Consider the following 19,913-nt stretch of genomic DNA (forward strand, 5'->3'; position numbering starts at 1 on the left):
TCGATTTAAGTGACCCTCACCTGACTAATTGGACACCCAGGAACTCAGAAATCGCAGCAAAAAGAGCGTGGGACCAACAGGAGAGAAATGACGACGAAAAGATCACCAGCTGAAAAATGTGAACTACACGGGTTCCGGTTTTTTGCCTGTAACTCTTGATCTTTTCCTCGCAGCGTACGGGGATTGCGCCCAATCGATTTCTCTTGTAAAATTACTTCAGAATAGTGCATGAAAGAATTCATTTCAGCAGTTTTCCAAATCGCGAAAATTCATGCCATAAATGCGAGGGGGCCTTCCTGTTTTTCACGATTTTTGATCAAAAAATCTTCTGTCCTAGATTCGATTTGTCTGACCTTTTGCTGACCCATTAGACCCCCGTGACAGCAGAAAACGTACCAAAAATAGCGTAGGACCAAAAGGAGAGAAATGACGAAGGAAATTTACCAATTCTTGGCCGTAACTTTTGGCCTGCTGCATTTCGCGGCTTCAGGCTATACGCAATTGACATCTCCCGCAAGATCACATCGACATAGGGTATCCACAAACCAATTCTATCATCTCTCAAAATCGGCAAATTTCAGGCTGAAAAATTTCAACGAGCCAAATTTCCATCTTTTTTTTGCGAATCTGGAGCCAAAAACTTTTCGTTTCGTCATTTTTTCGAACGATACTTTGTCGACGAATTGGACCCTAAAGAAATTCGAAAAGGCCGTCAAAATCTGTGGGAAATAAATCCAAAGAAAGACGAGCAAATTTTCAATCATTTATTCATTTTAATCCAGGTTGCATCAAGTACTAATGATAGAGTATCATTCATGTTATGTTCTGCGAAAGAGCATTACACCTGCACGCAGGCCATTACTTAAGTAATACCTCCAATTTTCGATAATCACTGTATTTCACAATATCCCTCATTTTTAGCATGAGATGATATTCGTTGCACTTTTTTTTCCGACGTAATATTCAGATTTATTATTCAATATTTTAATCATTCTTTTGCATTGCTATGTGACCTCGACTGTAATATATTGCAGTCCACTGTATTATACAAGTCACGTTCCATACTGACACCCGATGGATGGTTGTAGAATTCGTACGCAAACACTATTTACCCGTGCAAATCTAGATAATTAAATTGATGGCATGAAATTTTGTTTCAAACCTACAGACTGATAAATTTATTAATCATTTTCAATCACACACGCCAAAAAATTCACTATCTGTGCGGCCCAAAAGTCAAACTCTCATGTTAGATTACCCGCCACACATTTTTGTCAGCAGCTGACATCGAACAGGCGTCACCCGTGGGCGTCACCATCATTTTCAGGATGCTGCTAATCCACCTCGGGTTATATCTGGAATAGTAATAAATATTTTCAATATAAGAACGCATCAAAAATATTGTGTAAGTATTACTATAATCAATTAAATAACTAATATTATAATAAATTTTATTAGCGCATTAATAGCTACTGAATTTCTGCTTGCGCAAAAAATGAATTGAAATAATTTATTGTAAACATGACAAGTTTGAAAAATTTTAGATAAAATAAAAAATTTTATTGAAATATAATTGCAATCATCATTAAATATCATTAAAATGTTAAACTCACCTAGCACAAATCCTCGTCCTCCTCGTCAACCTTGTTCTCCACGTCTTCCTCGCCCTCCTCCTCGTCCACCTCCGACCACTGCCAACAACCACCGATAACCACCTCGGGTTATACCTTGAATAGTAATAAATATTTTTAGTGTAAGATCACAACAAAAATATAGTGTAAGGAATTATATAATTCGTTAATTAATTAACAATTTAATAAATTTCATTAGCGCATTTATAGCTACTGAATTTGTGCTTGCGCGAAAAATTAATTTTCTGTCCCTTGTCCCCAACCTCCACTTTCTACTCCAACTCCTGTACTCCCACTCCAACTTCTAATTCTACTCCTACTTCTGACCCTACTCTTGGTCCTATTCCTACTCCTGATCCTACTCCGAATTCTACTCCTACTCCTGATCCTACTCCTATTTCTACTCCTACTCCTACTTCTGATTCTGCTCCCACTTCTACTCTATTCAATACTTTGGAATGTTATACTCACAGTACACAAATCCTAGTCATCCTCGTCCATCTTGCTCTCCTCGTATTTCTCGTTCTCCTCCTCGTCCACCTCCGAACACACCCAACCATCACCAAAAACCTCCAACAACCACTGATAACCACCTCAGGTTATACCTGGAATAGTAATAAATATTTTCAGTACAAGAACACATCAAAAATATTGTGTAAGGATTAATATAATTTTTTTATTGACACGTTATACCAAGAAGATTGAGAAAATTATAAAAAATGAAAGAAATTTTGTTAGCGCATTGATAGCTACTGAATTTAGGCTTGCGCGAATAACGATCTGAAATAATTCATTAAAAACATGCCAAGTGTCAAAATTTTTAGATAAAATATAAATAAATTGCCATTAAATATTATAAAAGTGTTTTATTCACCGTGCAGAAGTCCTCGTCCTCCTCGTCCACCTTGTTCTCCTCGTCCTCCTTGTCCTGCTCCTCCTCGTCCACCTCGATCAGCCGCAACCACCCCTAACCACGTCCGACCACCTCCAAACACCGCCAACCACCTCCAGCGACCACCGCTAACCACCTCGGGTTGTACTCCGAATATTAATAAATGAGCGGCTGTCCCGGAAGTCAAGTTTCACCAGGTAGTGGACCTGGAGCGCCGAAACTACGGAGCGCTTGTCCTGGAAATCAAGTTTCACCAGGTTGTGCAGCTTGAATGCAGAAACTACGGAGCGCTTGTTCCTGGAGTCGAGTTTAACCAGGAAGCGGACCTGGAGCGTAGAAACTACGGGGCGCTTGTCCTGGAAATGGAGTTTCACCAGGTAGCGGACCTGGAGCGCCGAAACTACGGAGCGCTTGTCCTGGAAATCAAGTTTCACCAGGTAGTGCACCTTGAATGCAGAAACTACGGAGCGCTTATCCTGGAAATCAAGTTACACCAGGTAGCGGACCTGGAGCACAGAAACTACGGGACGCTTGTCCTGGCAGTCGAGTTTGCACCAGGAAGCGAACCCGGAGCGCAGGATCCAGGAGGTAGAGAACCCGGTACTCAAAATTTGCGGAGCGCGATTATCATACGTCCGCTCTACTGCGCGGTCGGTTCCGGACTGAGAAATTCGGCTAACTGATTTTCGTCTATATAGATCAAGAGAAAAAAAATTTTTGGTGACGTCACTTTCTGAACATCCGAACATCCAAAATTTGGTTTCGAACTTTAATACTATGTATGTATGATGTACGATGTATGATGATTTTAGTTTTCACATTTCAGACAAGAAATGCACACCTTATCTTTCCTGCCGATTCCAGACTCAAGCGGCTAGGCCCTTCGATGGTCAGCCGTTGACTAAAGATGTATTCTTCAGTTAACGGGTCAGCTAATAATAACGCTGCCGTCCTGCTACAGTTGGATGATAAAAAATTTTGCTCGTACCTTTCAAATGTGTGTTAAAATAAACTCGAAGTTTCATGAACCTTCGTTCTTTCCGAGGTTTTTTCTCTCCCTGTGAAAAAAAAAAATCGCCTACAGTCATCTTTTTAGGCCTTTACATCAGGACACTGCGTTAAATATATACTGTCTCACATACGGAGCATTCATTTCATCTCGATCAAAATTAGCGCATTCGTGATGTATTACAGTTACTCTCAACTTTTTTTTATACGAACACTTTTCGACAACAATTCTGCTTCTCTACCCAACGTAGATACTTCACTTGCGACGAGCTAAAACAGCGTTTCGATTCTATGCCTATGAAAATTCAAGATCGAGAGAGCAAATGAGAAGTTGTTGGAATAATTATGAATACTAATGTTATGGAATACATCGAGCGCGCGTCGAATAGAATCCCATTTCGAAATGAATAATTCTTCAATTTTCATATTATAGCCGTATTATTGTAGATAATATGATTTGTCTCCTGGAAAATTATGAAAGTTATAGTATGCATTACGTATTAATCGTAAATAGATCATCTATATTAATATCGTACATGGACCGCATATGCATATACATATACTTTTTGGTCTCTGCGTCATTATTACATCTGATCTATTATTATTTATGATCTATGTATACATTCTTCTCTCGGGTACCTATACTTCAATTAAATCACTGTTTTGCTACGAATTTTGAAAGAAATTTATTCTCATTATTAATTTCTTGTATCGTCGGCTTGGGCTTACCATTGCGAAGACTGTGTTACTCGGAAGGTGAATGCAGCCAGCATCATGTCGAAATCGGTAACTCTGTGATGTTCTGCAATAAGTTCTCAACTCTAGCATTGGAACATCTCAGGGAGCGCAAGCGCATGACGATTTTCGGTTGTCACACCAAAGCCCAGTAGGGCAACTGTTTTTATATTCTTGAACCAACGTCCTACATTATCAAACGTTGCTTTGGTAGAAATAAACTTGCCAAGTTTCTTTACTCCACGACGCGACTGCATGGCTTCCCATAAGCTCGTTATAAGCAAGTGACGTCACAACGGTCGCATTCGGTAGATCCATGTATGTCTGGTTGTCGTTGTTTGCTGCGTTAGGCGTATACCTAGGGCTCACAGCTGCTCACTAAGTATTGACCAAGGACACACAGTCCTTGATCTCCATGGCGATAAGATTGCACTGGACAAAAAATACAGGTCCAAACACGTTAGATAAATGATTATTTATGTGACACCGATTTTTTAATAAACTCAAAAAGAATATCTCATTGACGTATGAGTAAGTTATTTGGACATGCTTGTACGACAGAACTTAAGCTTTACCAGTCACTAGGAACATTTGCAAAATTATTATCTAAAAAAATTCGCCAACACAGCAATTTCATCACTTCTCCGAACAAGTTGAAACAAATCTCCGCCTTCTACTCTTTCAGATTTCAAACCAATAATTGAATAATTTTTTCAAACTTACCACGGTCCACAATATCGTAACGACAAATTGATCCTGATCTTCCATCGAAAGAAACCTCTTTCAAATTATCAGCCATATTAACGAAGTGATTAAAATCAACTCATTAATTGAAAGTGCCTGCATATTAAGTTGATATATTTCGCAATTTGTCAACTATTCCTTTTTACATATGCCATGTAAAATGGTATTACAGGATTTGTTTGCTTCAAAGTATAAGTGAATTTTGTAAAATCTGAACATGAGTTTTACGGCTTTTATGGAAGGTGAAATAGTACTTGATAACTAGCGTGCACTAGAAAAAAATGGTACAGCCGCAAAAAAAATTGCCGTGTGGATTCTATAGTTGCATTTGAATAGACTGATAAAAGATTGGATGAAACATTATTTTCCATAGTTTGCGTTATTTTGCTAAGCTAGACACTTTATAGATTTACTTGAATGATGTGACTTGGGGGATGCGTTCACGAGGAATTGGTCAGGATGAATATTGTCACATGCCAACTACTACTGTCACAAACTGCCTTTATTTTTTATCATTAATGTATATTATTTATTATAAATAAGTTAGAAACATTGATTTCATTTTGGGTTTTTTGGGGAGTGTTTACAGTTTTTTTTATACACACAGAAAGAATACCCAACATATTATGCTTTCAGAAAAATGTATACTTTTTTTTTGTTTTTTTTTTTTTCTTTTTTTGTTTTGACAAGAAATGATTTACAAATGAACTATAGCCACAAATTGCGTCATTCACTCGCTTTGGGTCAGGCAGCAGACGGAGGGTTTCTTGCTCTGTCTCTTGTTAAACTCACACAGTCATTCAACCGCACACCTGTGTATACATATCCCTCATCGCTTGTTCTTCACTCTGCGTATCACACACACTCTCGCATTGACCAACCCACTTGCTCCTGTACTCGTCACTCACTCACTCATTCGCTTGCTTACTCACATCTCCTTTTCATGCACACTGAAAACCAAGCTGTATTATTAATATTATTATTATTGTTATTATTATTAATATTATTAATATTAATATTATTATTAATATTATTATTATTCAATATTATTTTTTGTTATCTCTTAATATTATACTTTTTGTCCAATGTATTTATATATTTTTCATATAAATTCCAGTGTCCAACTGAAAAGTAGGTATGACATAATTACTGTCCCCTATAATAGTAATATTATATATTTATGTATATATATACACGTGTATATATATATATATATATATATATACATATATACATATATATATGTGTGTGTGTGTGGACACTATGTGTGCATATATACACACACACACGCACACACATATATCGATGCAATGTTCACACAGTGTCAAAGTACGACTTTCAGGCTGCACATGACTGAACGCCTTACTTATTCAACTGGAATTATTTAATTGAATTCACTTATATTAAAAAAAAATAAAAAAAAAAAAAAATAAAACACTGTATAGAATTTATATTTCGTGCTAGTATTCTCTGGGCTAAGGGTAAAGGTTGTACACAACACGCCCCCACAAAAATGAGGTGATAATAATTATTATTTTATACATACGCGTATTACGTATCATTATTTTACGGCGACGGATACAATTATTATTACCAACAGAGATTACTTGCAGCGGGCAGCGCGCCGGCCAGCATTAGCGAGCGCAGGCAGTGAGCAGTTCATACGTACGTACACAGACTGTAAAAGGTGGATACATGCGAGCGAGGTACATGACTCTGACTAGAGGTATTATCGTATTATCATTAGCAGTGCCATGTCTCTTGCCGCGCAACAGATAACGCCGCGCCAACGTGTTAACGACCCCACGTTTGTTTTCGTTTCTTTGTTTTTGTTTTGTTTATGTTTTTTTTTGTTTTGTTCTTTTATTTATTTATTTTTTTTTTTTTTGCCAGAAATTTTGTTTGTTTTTCTCACCATTTTAAACTCCGTTTTTCATTTTCGCTTCAAATGGTACAACCCGAGTTTTATTAGTAATTTTTATAACGTTCGTTCCATGTCTCTCGGAGCGTATTAATATTATCATTATCATTAATATTAATATTATTATTATTATTCATATTATTATATTTATTATTATAATGTAGGTATGTAGAATTTGTGCGCCTCTTAGGGCAGGCCCCTACTTTATCCGAGCTCCAGCAACGGAGGAGAGAGCGGCAGGAATTATGCGACAGGATGAATATTCCCCTTATCCTATTCGCCTTCACCTCCGGATTATCTAAACTCACATCAAAACAGATGCCGTTTTCTAATATTTTCATGACTTTTAATGTTATATATGGTAATTAAATTTTTTTTTCTCTCTCTCTTCTCTCCATGTAAAGGGAAAAGTTTCTTCTTACTTTTCGTTCTTTTTGGTATCTTTTGCTATTCTATGTTTTATTTTCTTCGCGTATAATATATATGTACATGGATACAGGTATACATGTCTGTATACACATATCCACTCACACATATGTTATAATATTTTTATGACGAATATTAAATTTGATTCACATGAAGAACTAACTCTTACTCATTTCTTGCGTAGATTGGAATATATAAACAAACAAAAGATTAGACATGAAAACAAAAACAAAACAAAAAAAAAAACACTTTGGTTTTTTGCATCTAACGAAGGTCTTGCAATAAAAACACCACACTAATAAATGGCACTAGAATTGCTCTCACTTGGATCACCGACTATATTCGTGATGGTAAAAACTTGTCCCGTTTTACTGCGAACATATTCGCATTGCTAATCATTTTTTTGGATGCTCAGCGAATTATCATAATAGTTACGGGACAAAATTCTGACAAACTAGCACAGACAACTGCAGTGCCACCACCATATGCTTGTCGTTTGCGGTATATCCGTGTTTAATTATATTTATTTTTATATATATATATTTTTAATATTTTTTTTTTCCACCTTTTTCATATTTTCTTTCTTTCCTTCTTTTTTCCATCCTCTCTCTACTTTTTCTTTCCTTACTGTTTTTCCTATAGTTTTATATATTAATATAAAAATGAGGCGATGTCACAGTCAGCCGGGCTTGATCAACTAAACTAAGCTATAAAAAGGTAACAAATTCAACAAAGAGTATGAAATTAAAATCAGTTTGTTGGGTTTTGACAGTGAAAAAGTTAGAAAAGAACGTATACAACGTTCCCAGATTTAGGTCCTTGTTTTGTTTGTTTGTTTGTTTATTTGTCGCTGGAATCCCCCCCATGCATAATTTTCTACCTAAGGTTGGTACACTTCTGACGAAGCGGCGATGCGTCGATGACACCACAAACATGTTTTTCGGTTTCATGGGACATTTCTTTTTTCATCTCTTGTAGATACTTTGTTTTCTTCCATCTTGTTTGTTGTCACTCGCTCAACAAAGTCCATATTTGTTTCCATGATCTGATACGGGGTCGACAGAAGCAGCTTTTATCCAGCCTGTTCATCGGAGGTATTTCACTTACACCAGATTGTACTCCTTCAAGTTGGACTGAAGAATCGTGTCCTTCACCGCCGCAAACACAAATCTGATGTTTTCCGTGTCTGTCATAAGGAGAAATAATAACAACATTAAAGAACAGTTTATAATCCTTAAATTTACATCTATTCTAATTGAAAATTGGTCTCAACCAATCTTTCCTAAAAAAAAATAGAAGGACCAAAATTGACAGTTGCAAAAAACTATTATCATATAACAACTCGACAAACTGTTAAAAATGAAAATACTCTTCAAATAATCTTTCAAATTGTAATTTGATTCGTGGCAATACGTTATTACACTTTGCCTATTCGGTTTAGTCACATCAGTCGCAACGGTTATTGGGTAATTTGGAACTCTTCATATTATGTGTTAAACATTGTATTCGACTTGTGGAACACTGAAGTAAAGAGCAAATCCAAAAGTTTTGAAGCATGAATTTTTTTTTTTTTTAAACGATGCGTGTTGTTTTTGATACGAGGTGGAATTAAACCAAATAGACAAACTGTACTCCACTCAAAATCTTGTTATTGCTGTCTTTTTCTATCATTGAATAAAATTTTCTTTTAGTGAGATAACAGACCTTACATTATTTCATATTGCATTGATATTAAAGTACTATTGATAATGCAAATCATCATTGATTTCACGTACCAAAAATTGTAAACTCAAAGTAGCCCAGCTTTCCCTTAACAATATCACCGTAGGCGATCAACTTATTCGAGAACATAATTGTCATGCAATAAATTGATATAACATACACGTAATGAACGGAAAGACCTAACGGACACTCAACGCATTGCAACAAGCTTTATGACTGTGATTTAATTATACATTTAGTATGATGCATGCGAGATAAGCAATGTTTTATACATATGAGATTAGCTCTGTGACTTTTCGCTGGGACTGTCAGTGAATAAGAATCAAACGTTAGATATAGAATTAATTTTTTATTTTCACAGAAGTTGAAAGTCCCAGAGATAAACACACATGATTAATATTTTTCTCACGTACTCATTTGTTTATATTTATTTTTTTCAATACGTCGAATTCATTCTGGACCATAAGTATAGACATTCAGTTCAAATAAAAATAAAGAGGTATCTATAGTGTTACCAGAATAACTCTTATGTCTATAGGTACATAAAATAAAACTTACCATGTATTTATTTGAAGCATGCAATATTGAAATACACATTTCATGCGCGTGCAATTTTAGTGTAAGACAGTTTTAGGGCCAAACGCAATTGCTGAGGATGATTTGATCGCATCGTATATATTCGAGAAGTTTTAATGTGAATATGAAAAATAAGTGCTGTATACCAAGGTGAATCTTAGTAGAACAATAAGCTGTTCATTATATTTGTATGCATGTATCTGTATATTATAAATGTATTTTTCATTTCTTCCAATACGAGGATGCGGTCAAATTATCTGTCAATATTCAAGGTTTGAAGAATTAAGATGTTTATTCTCATATTTTTCATGATTTGAATATATTTTTGTGAACAGCATTGTACTCGATTCACTTTGAAAAAATAACTTTTGTGTTTTATTCGTTAGTTCTTTTTTTTTTCAATTTCCAATTTCTGTCATGTATAGTTGCAAACTAAAACTCTAAACATTTATTTCAGACATCATTCTGGGCAATGCACTGTGCAATTTTTCTTGAAATTTGAAAAGATATATTGTAATCAGGTGTAAACATGTATAGTGAAAACGATAAAAGTTTTAATCTCCCATCACTTTAATAAATATGGAGATCTTACAAAACAAGAAAATTTTTTGCTCTTTCAAATCAACCTAATCACGCTTTGATTCTTCGATTATGTATTTTACGAATGAAATTTAAACCAGAAAAAAAAAAATCATTGACATAAAGAAAGTACCTCATTTCGTCATAATCTCTAACAATATTCCAAAGCATCGCTCGTTTTAAATTTTTACCATACTATTAAAGGAACAGAGCTAACATCCATGGTTAATAATAATATCCTAATATAATATTTCATTAAAGACTATGAAATTTATAATAGTCACACTTGCAAGCGACAATTCTGCAATTTTAATCTGATAAAACGTTATTGGATTTGCAAAGCTTGTGGCTTTGAAGGTTTGACAAATTATCGAAAGGAACATAAAACATTGTGGAAAATTAATACTGGCTTTAGAAATGAGTACTATTCAGTACACCTAAAATAATATAACTGATATTTATACGGCAACGAAAACAATTCGAAGACCAGAAAATACCAAAAAACGTAGATTTTGTATATGAGAAAGTAGATCGGTTTTGGCAGCGTTTTTTTTCTTCTCCATATATTTTTAACTGCAAACATAATCCTGTCTTAAATTTTTTGTAACCTGCACGTGTCTTGCTACGAATAAAAATCCATGGACCAAAATTAGCATGTATTATTTACGTTACACATTGTGTATGCTTTCTTGACGTAATACGCCAAAAGTACAAACAATTGAAAAAACGAATTACGATAGTCGATTTATGCAAGATTGAACTCCTTCAGAGCACTTTGCATTATCGTATCCTTTACGGCGCAAAAGACAAGCTTGATGTTCTCTGTGTCTGTTTATCAGGCCCGTATATGCAGCATGCAACACAATACACAGAAAGAAAAATGTTAGTGAGAAATTATAAAGCATTAAACAAGTATTTTTATTGGAACAAAAAATCGCTAAGAATACTTTTTCTCTGGTCGGACAGTTTAACATAGTTAGACAAAGCACATATAAATATATAATATAATATGAAAGCACGATTAAAAAGGGCAGAATACAATACATAGGCATGCGGCATAAATGGTCGAGCAGGAATTGGCGGAGCAGGTGCAAACTTACCTGTTGCGCATGTGAAATGGGAATAAATAATCTTCTCCGCATCAGGATTAAGGTCAACAAACATCCTGAGAATGAATTCTCTAGCTGATGTGGCCTCCTTTTGTGGGCCTGTGGATAATAGGAAGCGTTCGGAGTGGCATTACTACAGGTCGGAGTTACTGGGGATATGCAGCTTTCTATAATCATCTTTCCTTGTTTTTTTTTTTCATAGCAAAGACTTACGAGGTTTAAGCCACTAATTAAATAATCTGGTAATTTAATTGTAATTTTCAAATGCACAGGGCGGTTTTTTTTTTTTCCTTTCGCTTGTTACGTCGATGGGGAAAAAAGAGATACAAATTTTTATAACAGTAGTATAATTGAAGAATCTAAGAACACGGCAATATTTCAGTAAGTGATAAATACGTCAAATTGATATTATGCATTGTACATATTTTGATGCGCAAGAACTTGTTAAAAGTAAATCCAATAGAATAGGGAAGGACAACTTATCGAATTAACGTTTATAGAGGTCAGCGAAGCCTTCCAACTGATCTGTAAGTAGCTTGCTTGATTACGCAATAGTTGGAAACCATTCTATGATTTGTAATATTATTTGACAAGTTATACAAGTCGATTCAATTTTGCCCACAGGTAAAAAAGAAACAGGGTATAAATATTCACTTGTAAAAATGTCTTGTGTAATATTTATATACAGCTGGGTCCTTGTTAATGAAATAAATAAAAATTCGTAGACATTTTTATAGTCATCACGTATAGAATCATAAACTTTAGCCTCACGTACACATGATATCATTGACTTTTATCTCGCTGCCTGACATTGTACACATCGAAATTTGTGTAACATGAATTGCAATGCCAAATAAAATATACAGTAGCGCTCAAAAGGTATTTTGATAATATGAAATTCGTTATTACTTTGATGAATCGTTTTTCTTACTTTTCTTTATGTTAACTTTATTTTTGAGCAATCGAGAGTTCATTTTTAACAATTATATAGAACATCGGATTTCTTTCAACAAATAATATTATTGGTTTTGGTAGTTTATTCTTGCATGTAATTAACTCAATTACTATCTTTGTCAAAATACTTTTGAGTGCTACTGTATATATATCAATGTTAGTATTGAAAATATAAGGTTTCGAAGAAGAAATTTTTTTTAACGTGTCACGAAAAAATATATATATATGTATATTCAAGTCGGCTTCACCTAACTTGAAAAATTCGCCAGCGGTTCTGTGTTATCCAAATATCCCCCAGATAAGAGAATTGAAATGATGGATTAAAAAAGAATTAAAAAACTGTTATCTAACAACATGAGATTACAGGGTTGCTCTCTCACCTAAGGATTTTGCGCTAAGGGTCAATTTTCAATTACGATACCACAACTGGAGTTTCAGGAAAGTATGTCAGATTCCACAATATTTATTGCTGTATTCGTTGTTCATAGAACTATCAAAATTTGAAAATATTTTTTCCAAGCATCTTGGAAAGAAAAATGTTCAAAAGTAAGCTGCTCAGAAGCATTCAAATTATGAGTTTAAACATTGTCAATGTGTTACTATTTTGCTTTTTCTTAACAGATTATTGGCCGATTTTTACGCCTTGTTAATATCAGAAAAAATACCGACAAAACTAGATTCTTTAATTAAGAAAAATACTTGACCATCGTATTTCAATTCTGGTTAAAAAGTTACCTGTTACCAGGCAGTGAAAATACTTTGGTTATCAAAATTTGGAAGATTAATTTATCGAAGCAGAAACTTATCAACGTTTAGAGTTTGAGAATTGTACGTATCGAAAAGCAGCTCTTCAAACAGTAAATTAAGCAATACATTGGGATTCCCGACGATAACTCGTATTTGGTTTTACTATTACTGCAGATAAAAATGACAACGATAACAAATTATCGGTGTCATCGTGGTAAAAGGTAAGAGGAGTTTTTTCTTCAAATATTTTTACCAACTATCAAGATTTCTAGCAGCACAAAAGGGTTGCAAAGATCAGACCAGCTCTCACTTAACAGAGAGAGTTCAGAAACAGACCTGTTGCTGCAGTGAAGTGAGAGTAGCACATGCGGTCAGGGTCTGGATTAGAACTGAGGTACACCTTTAAGATGAATTCCCTGGCCGGTACGTGTTCCATTTTAGGCCCTATCCCACAAAACTTAATCTTTTAACACGACGAAACAATTTTTCTTTTATATTTCTCTCCATATTAACATTAAATGACTAAGCCACCCAAGTTTGTGAATGATTATATTTTACTAGACAGCTAAATGCCTAACTGAGCCCGCGGAGGTAAAAAAAATTTTCCTTTATGCAACGTTCATCTCATCTGGCGAATGAGGATAAGAATGACCAGAAATATTATCTCTAAATGTGTTTCTCGCTAATTTTTACTGAAAAATGGTTTCATTTATTCAAAGACGCGAGCTATCGAATAAAGTTGCAGAAAACCTTCGTAGCTGCGGAATATCAAAACCTGGTCTAGGTAGAAAAATTAAAATTTATCCCGGTACGCGTAATTAAAACGAAGTAACACGATTGAAACGTAATTATTATGCGAATGAAGATACGCAAACGCTATAGTTGTTCCTGAAAGAAATCTATTTAGTTGACTAGAGGTTTTTTCTTTTTTCCTAATCATCTCGAATGAAAGGAACGTACGACGATCAATAATTGTGCTCACCTTCGTATTCTGGAAAGTAGTCGACGAGATGAGAGTACAAAATCTTCTCTTCAAGAAGATCTTTTTTGTTTAGGAACAGAATAACAGAGGAGTGTTGAAACCACGGATATGTTATGATCGTTTTGAACAACGCCTTGCTCTCCTCCATGCGATTCTGTAAATATAAGTAAATATTATAAGTGATTACTCGTTGCAAAAACAATATTATTAATCAACCAATCTTTCACATAAGTAATATTTTCTCCGGATTTATATTTACGTAGACTCATACGTAGTGTGCAAATTCTTTGATTTTGCGAAAAATTAATACTGCAGAGTCGCATGTATTTAGCTAACTTAACTGGTACATAAATATTTAATTAAACTTAAATCAGGTTACTCACCTCGTTTTCAGATTCAAATAAAATTTGATCATATTCACTTAGAGCTACTAAAAATATAATGGAAGTGACGTTTTCGAAACAATGAATCCATTTTCTTCTTTCGGATCTCTGTCCACCGACGTCTACCATCCTGCAGACAAACGTTCACAATTTCAACTTAGTATTCAGAAAAGATGTTAGTTAATCAATTATATATAAGGCAAAACAACGCATACGTGTTGCATGCCTTTATTTTAGCATTGCTATGTCGAATGGCAGTTTTAAATTCCTCATATACGTTTTAATAATTCATGAATTGAAAATTGCAAAATTAGCAATGTCATATCTTTGAAATTCATATATTTGATCTGATAGAGTGAAGAATTTGTTATAAAAATCAATGTGCAATGGGACAATAACTTTCATCATATTGTACGAAATTTTTTTAAAAAACAAATTTTCTTTTTAGCTGTAATTTAATCTTATCATGTAAGTATGTACACACGGTAACGAGTAAGTAAAATACGTGTGCACATGAAATTTTTGACAATATCTATTATTCGAAAAAATTGCATGCTGTTCACAACTTTCGAGAAAATTACATACAACTAAAGCAAGCGCTTGAATATATATAATCACTTATTTCTTTGATAACAAATAAAAGAAAGTGAAAATACAACAACGAATGACGATATAATCAAGCAAAAACTGCGTTGAGATGGAAAACAGCATTGAAAAAAAATAACAACACCAATAAATAAGCCACTGAAGTTTAAATATTACTCAAACCGAATGTATCAATAAGCAATTCAACACCGATTTATTAAATATAATCACTATTGGTCTACTAATGCATAACACGCCATGCTTTATATGTATATATATATATATATAATTGTATGTGTATTATAACGTACAACAAATACCCACAAAATCGAATGTGACAAATTGCCATTCGGGGATACATTGTAGATCATCTACAAATGACCAAAACAAGTTTAGTTGGAAAACATGGTTTTTTGATATCAAAAAATGTCTATAATTGTAACAAGAAACTTGTAAATGTTAATGAAAAATCTTAAACTCAACTTTTACCATTACATTATTATTATTGTCACTAATAAGCTTTTATCGACCAATCTACCTAAAAGAAAAGTGAAAATAAAGTAATTGTTCCAAATTAAAGAAATATTGAAATATGGCAGATTGAATTAACTCGTAGTACAACATTTGCGACCATCCTGAGAGAAAACCTTTGATGATTACCGATAGATAATAATACCGTAGATAATGTGACGTGACAAAATATAAAGAAGAAAAGGAATGAAAACTATGATTTCTATTTACCCTGGTGTTCTGACGATTCGGTGAATCGACATTGAAAATTCAAGGATAGAAATTGAAGAATAAATAACCCCGTATTTAATATAATAGAGGTGTTATTGTACCTAAATATGATGGAGTCCAAATCGAAGGGATACTCAATTATTCCAGTAGTCGGAGCTCGAGCCCTGAGAATGTCCTGCTCCGTTGGTAGGTAGTCAGGCTTTTCTATACGTTCGAGATCGCTAAGATAACTGAAAAACAAACCAAGCCAACAGTGTTGATAGTGCATGCCATGCAAATATAAAACAACAACAAGAAAAAACAAAAAGGAAAACATAGAAAAAAAAAAAAAAAAACAAGGAAACATAACGTGATTAATTTCGGTGGCGCGGCATTACAATTCCAACGCATGCTCCTCCTCTCGCTTCCAGTTTCTCCTAATAAAAAGAATCGTTACAACAGGGTATTACCATAACATTGGTAAGGTCCGTTGTGAAACTGTGCCAAAGAAAATGTGAATGAAAAATTGATGTCAGGTAGAATCGATCCAACGATTAACCCAGACTAACGGAACAAAGGAACGTCCTTTCTAATCACGGAAAAAAAACCTTCTTCAATGGACGTTATCACCGGAAAAACTGTAAAACGAACGTAGACGATGCCTGTGGTACAGCGATCCGGCGCAAGGTATGCAATAAAAATCGAGTAATAATAATAATAATAATAACAATAACAATAACAATAACAACAACAACAAAAACAGCAATAACGATAACAACAGCAATTAGTAACAATCAAATCAATATAAATGCAGACACAATGCGGGGATAGAAATTGACGCAGGCATCAGGCAGCAGGCAGGTTGTCGACGATCTTCCTCCACTGGTTATACCGACATACCTAAACCGGATTTCTTCCAAGTCAAACGGATATTCAATAATACCAGTTGTGGGTACTCTGACGCGCAAAATGTCCTGCTCCGTTGGTAGGTAGTTGGGCGCTGCGACCCGGTCTATCTCCATGAGGTAGCTGTAACATCAAACGCTCAATACCCGCAAGTCTATTCGACATATGATTTTATACTAGACTGAAAAATGAGGTCCATCGATCGTCAGTTTCCCGAAGAACAAAATTGGAAAAATATTTCTGGAGCATGTCGTTTGATATGCTGTAAATTATAATAAAACAATGAACAGGGGGAAGAAGAAAAAATATAAATTAACGGAAACGAGATGATACGTTACACGATATACGATTTCAACGAACTACAGAAAACAGCATCGCGCGGCATTAAAATTAGTCGTCTCAATTGCATTGGCTGAAACTTACTATCGTGCGAAATACCGTGATGCAAATTTTCTGACTTCAAATAATTTACACAACTTTTAACTGGGCTGTCTGTAAAAAGAATAAGCAGCAAACAAGATCGTGGGTGTAAATTAATGGTATGCTTTTGGTAGATGTATTTTGAACCAAGCGGCGAGTGAATTCGTCATGTTTTGATTGACGTAACAGCATTGAGATTAATTCTTTTCACAAAGCGGTCGCAGTCAGGTGAAGATACATCTCGTAAACTGTACTCGGCCACGTTAGCTGTCAGTGAATAAAATGTTTTCCAATTTGATCCGATAAATTTGTCATCATATGCCATACTTTGGATTATGACGATAACGAAATCGCCAAAGCACAGTTATTTCATGTATAACATGTTACCGGATTTATGATATTTACTACGTACTTTAATAATAGCAATCTACATCCCAGAGAATTGAAAAAAGATATCCCTTTTGTAAATCTGTTACAAGACAAGGAAGGTTACTGAAATTGTTTTACACAATTGTACGCGTGTAGGAAAAATTATTGAAAGCAAATGGTCCGAAGATGCAAATGATATTTGAATAATGTTAAGCCGTTGTAATCTTTAAGAGACGTTGGTTTTTCCTGACCACCCTTCTTACTCGTGAGTATCTCGTGTTGTGGTCAGATGGTAACCAAAGTCAAAGGAGATTATATCGCTATCACTAAGCACGCCATTTGTGATGAAAGATATAATCGCTCTGCTTTACACCTGAATCCAGCTATTTGTGGATATGACTTTTTATCTTGTTACTATGCGAGTTGAACATTTCTCTCTCTCTCTCTCTCTCTTTCTCTCTCTCTTTCTCTTTCTCTCCCTCTCTATCTCTGTCCCTCGCTCTCTCGTTGTTAGCACTACATTTGTATGAAGCTTTTGAGATATGTGCGTCACGGTATTGAAGAAAAGAGAGAGGAAAGAAAATGAAACAACATTATTAGGGCATTGTTAATATTCTATTACATTGGAATCCGGGGCATGTCTGGAATTTACGGTATTTCTTCTGTTTGGTTGATAAAAAAAAAAAAAAAAAAAAGAAAAAACCAAGGAAACGCCAAGGTAATAGACCATTAATATTTGAAAACCTGTATAGAAATTAGTGAAAAATGACGTTTAACGTAACGGATAATTATTTCTTACTTGTTAAAATAGTATATTTCTTATAATAAGACGCTGAACGACATTTTAAGCTATGGTAATCTATTTAAGCCTGTAAGAAAAAACACTCAATTTCGAAACAACGATACACTGTCTCCGTAAAACTTGTATGGATAAAACTTATATTTATATACAAGTTATTTCTACTTGTAATTGAATTGCGCTGATAGCGATACTCACTATTTCGCGGAATCTGTAAGCTGGTATTCTCGCCGACGGTCGTAACACTCCTGAATCCCAGCCTCTGCCCATAAGTCTTTTATCGCTTCTACATATGGGCTTTCAAATGTCGTTACTGTTTCAAAGTCTACGCTTCGTATAAGCTCTGCTTTTTCCTAAATGAAAGAAACATCGAATAGTAATTAGCGAATGATTTTAATTCCTAAAATAATCGTTTAATTACACACAATTTGATTTGCATTGACGAAAACCTATAAAATGAGAACGATTTGCATTCGTAAAGTGTTTTTGTTTGATCAGACTTAGTCGTATGACTACGACACGGACGGCATACTCAAGTTCCTAAATGAATAGAGTTTTGAAGTAGCTATGTTACTTACTATATTTGAAGATTCTGCGTATTGGATCTTGAGCAGATCCATGGCTCGGATCATTGACTGCATAGCCATGAATATATTTTGGTAAACCAGCTTGATAAACCCTCGTTTGTCTTCGTCCGAGTAACCAGAACCGTGAATGATTCTCATCTGTTTGATGAATGTAGATTTTCCCGACTCACCAGTGCCTGAAAATTATTTCAATCTTTGTTAGAAAATTTCATTCGTTGCACATCAGATGATTATCTTATTATAGTTAAAATTAGTATCGCTCATATTTACAGTAGACTAATAAAGCGAAGTGCGTTTCGCAAACTTAAAATTATCAAGTAAAGTAAAACAGTTATCATTTTTTGTGGGAGAACGATAATATTCACATCTTGGTAGCAAATTTCATGCTCTAAATAAATGTAACAGATCTAACTGAACCTGATTTGAATCAAGTAATTTGTACTCTTGCGTCGACAAGTGAAATGAACGAGTTTGAGTAACTTGGAGAAGGAAATGATGGGTTTTTGTTCAAAGAAGTGAAAAGAAACGAATTTTAGATGAATTGAGAAAATTTGAGAAAAGAAATCAGATAAATTTAACATCTAGTACTATATTAACAAGTTACAAATTTATCTGATAAATCCAGAACAAAGTAATTTGCTAACATAAAGGCCGGAAAAAAAAAAAGATGAAACACAGTGTAAAATTGAATTTGAAAATGCTTTTATGCTTCTAGACTATGAACCGCATCAACGCATTGAGCTGTTATATTTTCAACTATTGTTCATTTAATAATGAAATGCAATAGCTGTTCGAATTGAATGAGTACGTAGGGCGATTAAAGTGTTACATATAAATTGACGATTTGTACCACAATCTTCATCACAAAGCAACAACGCAACGATTACATTCATTTGTATAACTGAATAGAAGGTGACATGACGTTCTTTTAGATGAATAGAATGGAATAGAATAGAATTGAAATATATGTATAGGAAAAATTAATTATGATGTGTATACGCGTGCGAATTTGATTCGCTCTGGTTAATTGATCAAATCGGAGAACTGCAAAATAACTGTAAATATATCGAAGAAAAATTTTGGAAAATCCAGTTTATAGAGGCATAATGATATCACTG

The 19,913-nt window shown here is 34.5% G+C and overlaps 1 protein-coding gene across 4 annotated transcripts in view; it reads right to left on the bottom strand.

Moving 5' to 3' along the window:
• Positions 1-749: 749 nt before the first annotated feature.
• Positions 750-19,913, bottom strand: part of LOC124181532 (G protein alpha q subunit) — a 36,665-nt gene continuing 17,501 nt past the window's right edge. Inside the window, exons 2-12 of one of the 4 annotated variants that reach the window (XM_046568183.1) lie at positions 18,787-18,971; positions 18,407-18,561; positions 16,615-16,743; positions 15,837-15,965; positions 14,410-14,539; positions 14,027-14,180; positions 11,335-11,442; positions 4,990-8,543; positions 4,261-4,698; positions 1,614-1,727; positions 750-1,355 (exon numbers count right to left, since the gene is read on the bottom strand). In XM_046568183.1, coding sequence (XP_046424139.1) covers positions 8,461-8,543; positions 11,335-11,442; positions 14,027-14,180; positions 14,410-14,539; positions 15,837-15,965; positions 16,615-16,743; positions 18,407-18,561; positions 18,787-18,971 — 1,073 coding nt within the window. In that variant the 3' untranslated portion in view covers positions 750-1,355; positions 1,614-1,727; positions 4,261-4,698; positions 4,990-8,460. Of the gene's footprint in view, positions 1,356-1,613; positions 1,728-4,260; positions 4,699-4,989; positions 8,544-9,627; positions 11,063-11,334; positions 11,443-13,380; positions 13,489-14,026; positions 14,181-14,409; positions 14,540-15,836; positions 15,966-16,614; positions 16,744-18,406; positions 18,562-18,786; positions 18,972-19,913 lie in introns of those variants that run through there. The other 3 variants (XM_046568184.1, XM_046568182.1, XM_046568181.1) reach the window with 3 other exon arrangements.

This window comes from Neodiprion fabricii, chromosome 4 (assembly GCF_021155785.1).
Source record: "Neodiprion fabricii isolate iyNeoFabr1 chromosome 4, iyNeoFabr1.1, whole genome shotgun sequence".
NCBI lineage: Eukaryota > Metazoa > Arthropoda > Insecta > Hymenoptera > Diprionidae > Neodiprion > Neodiprion fabricii.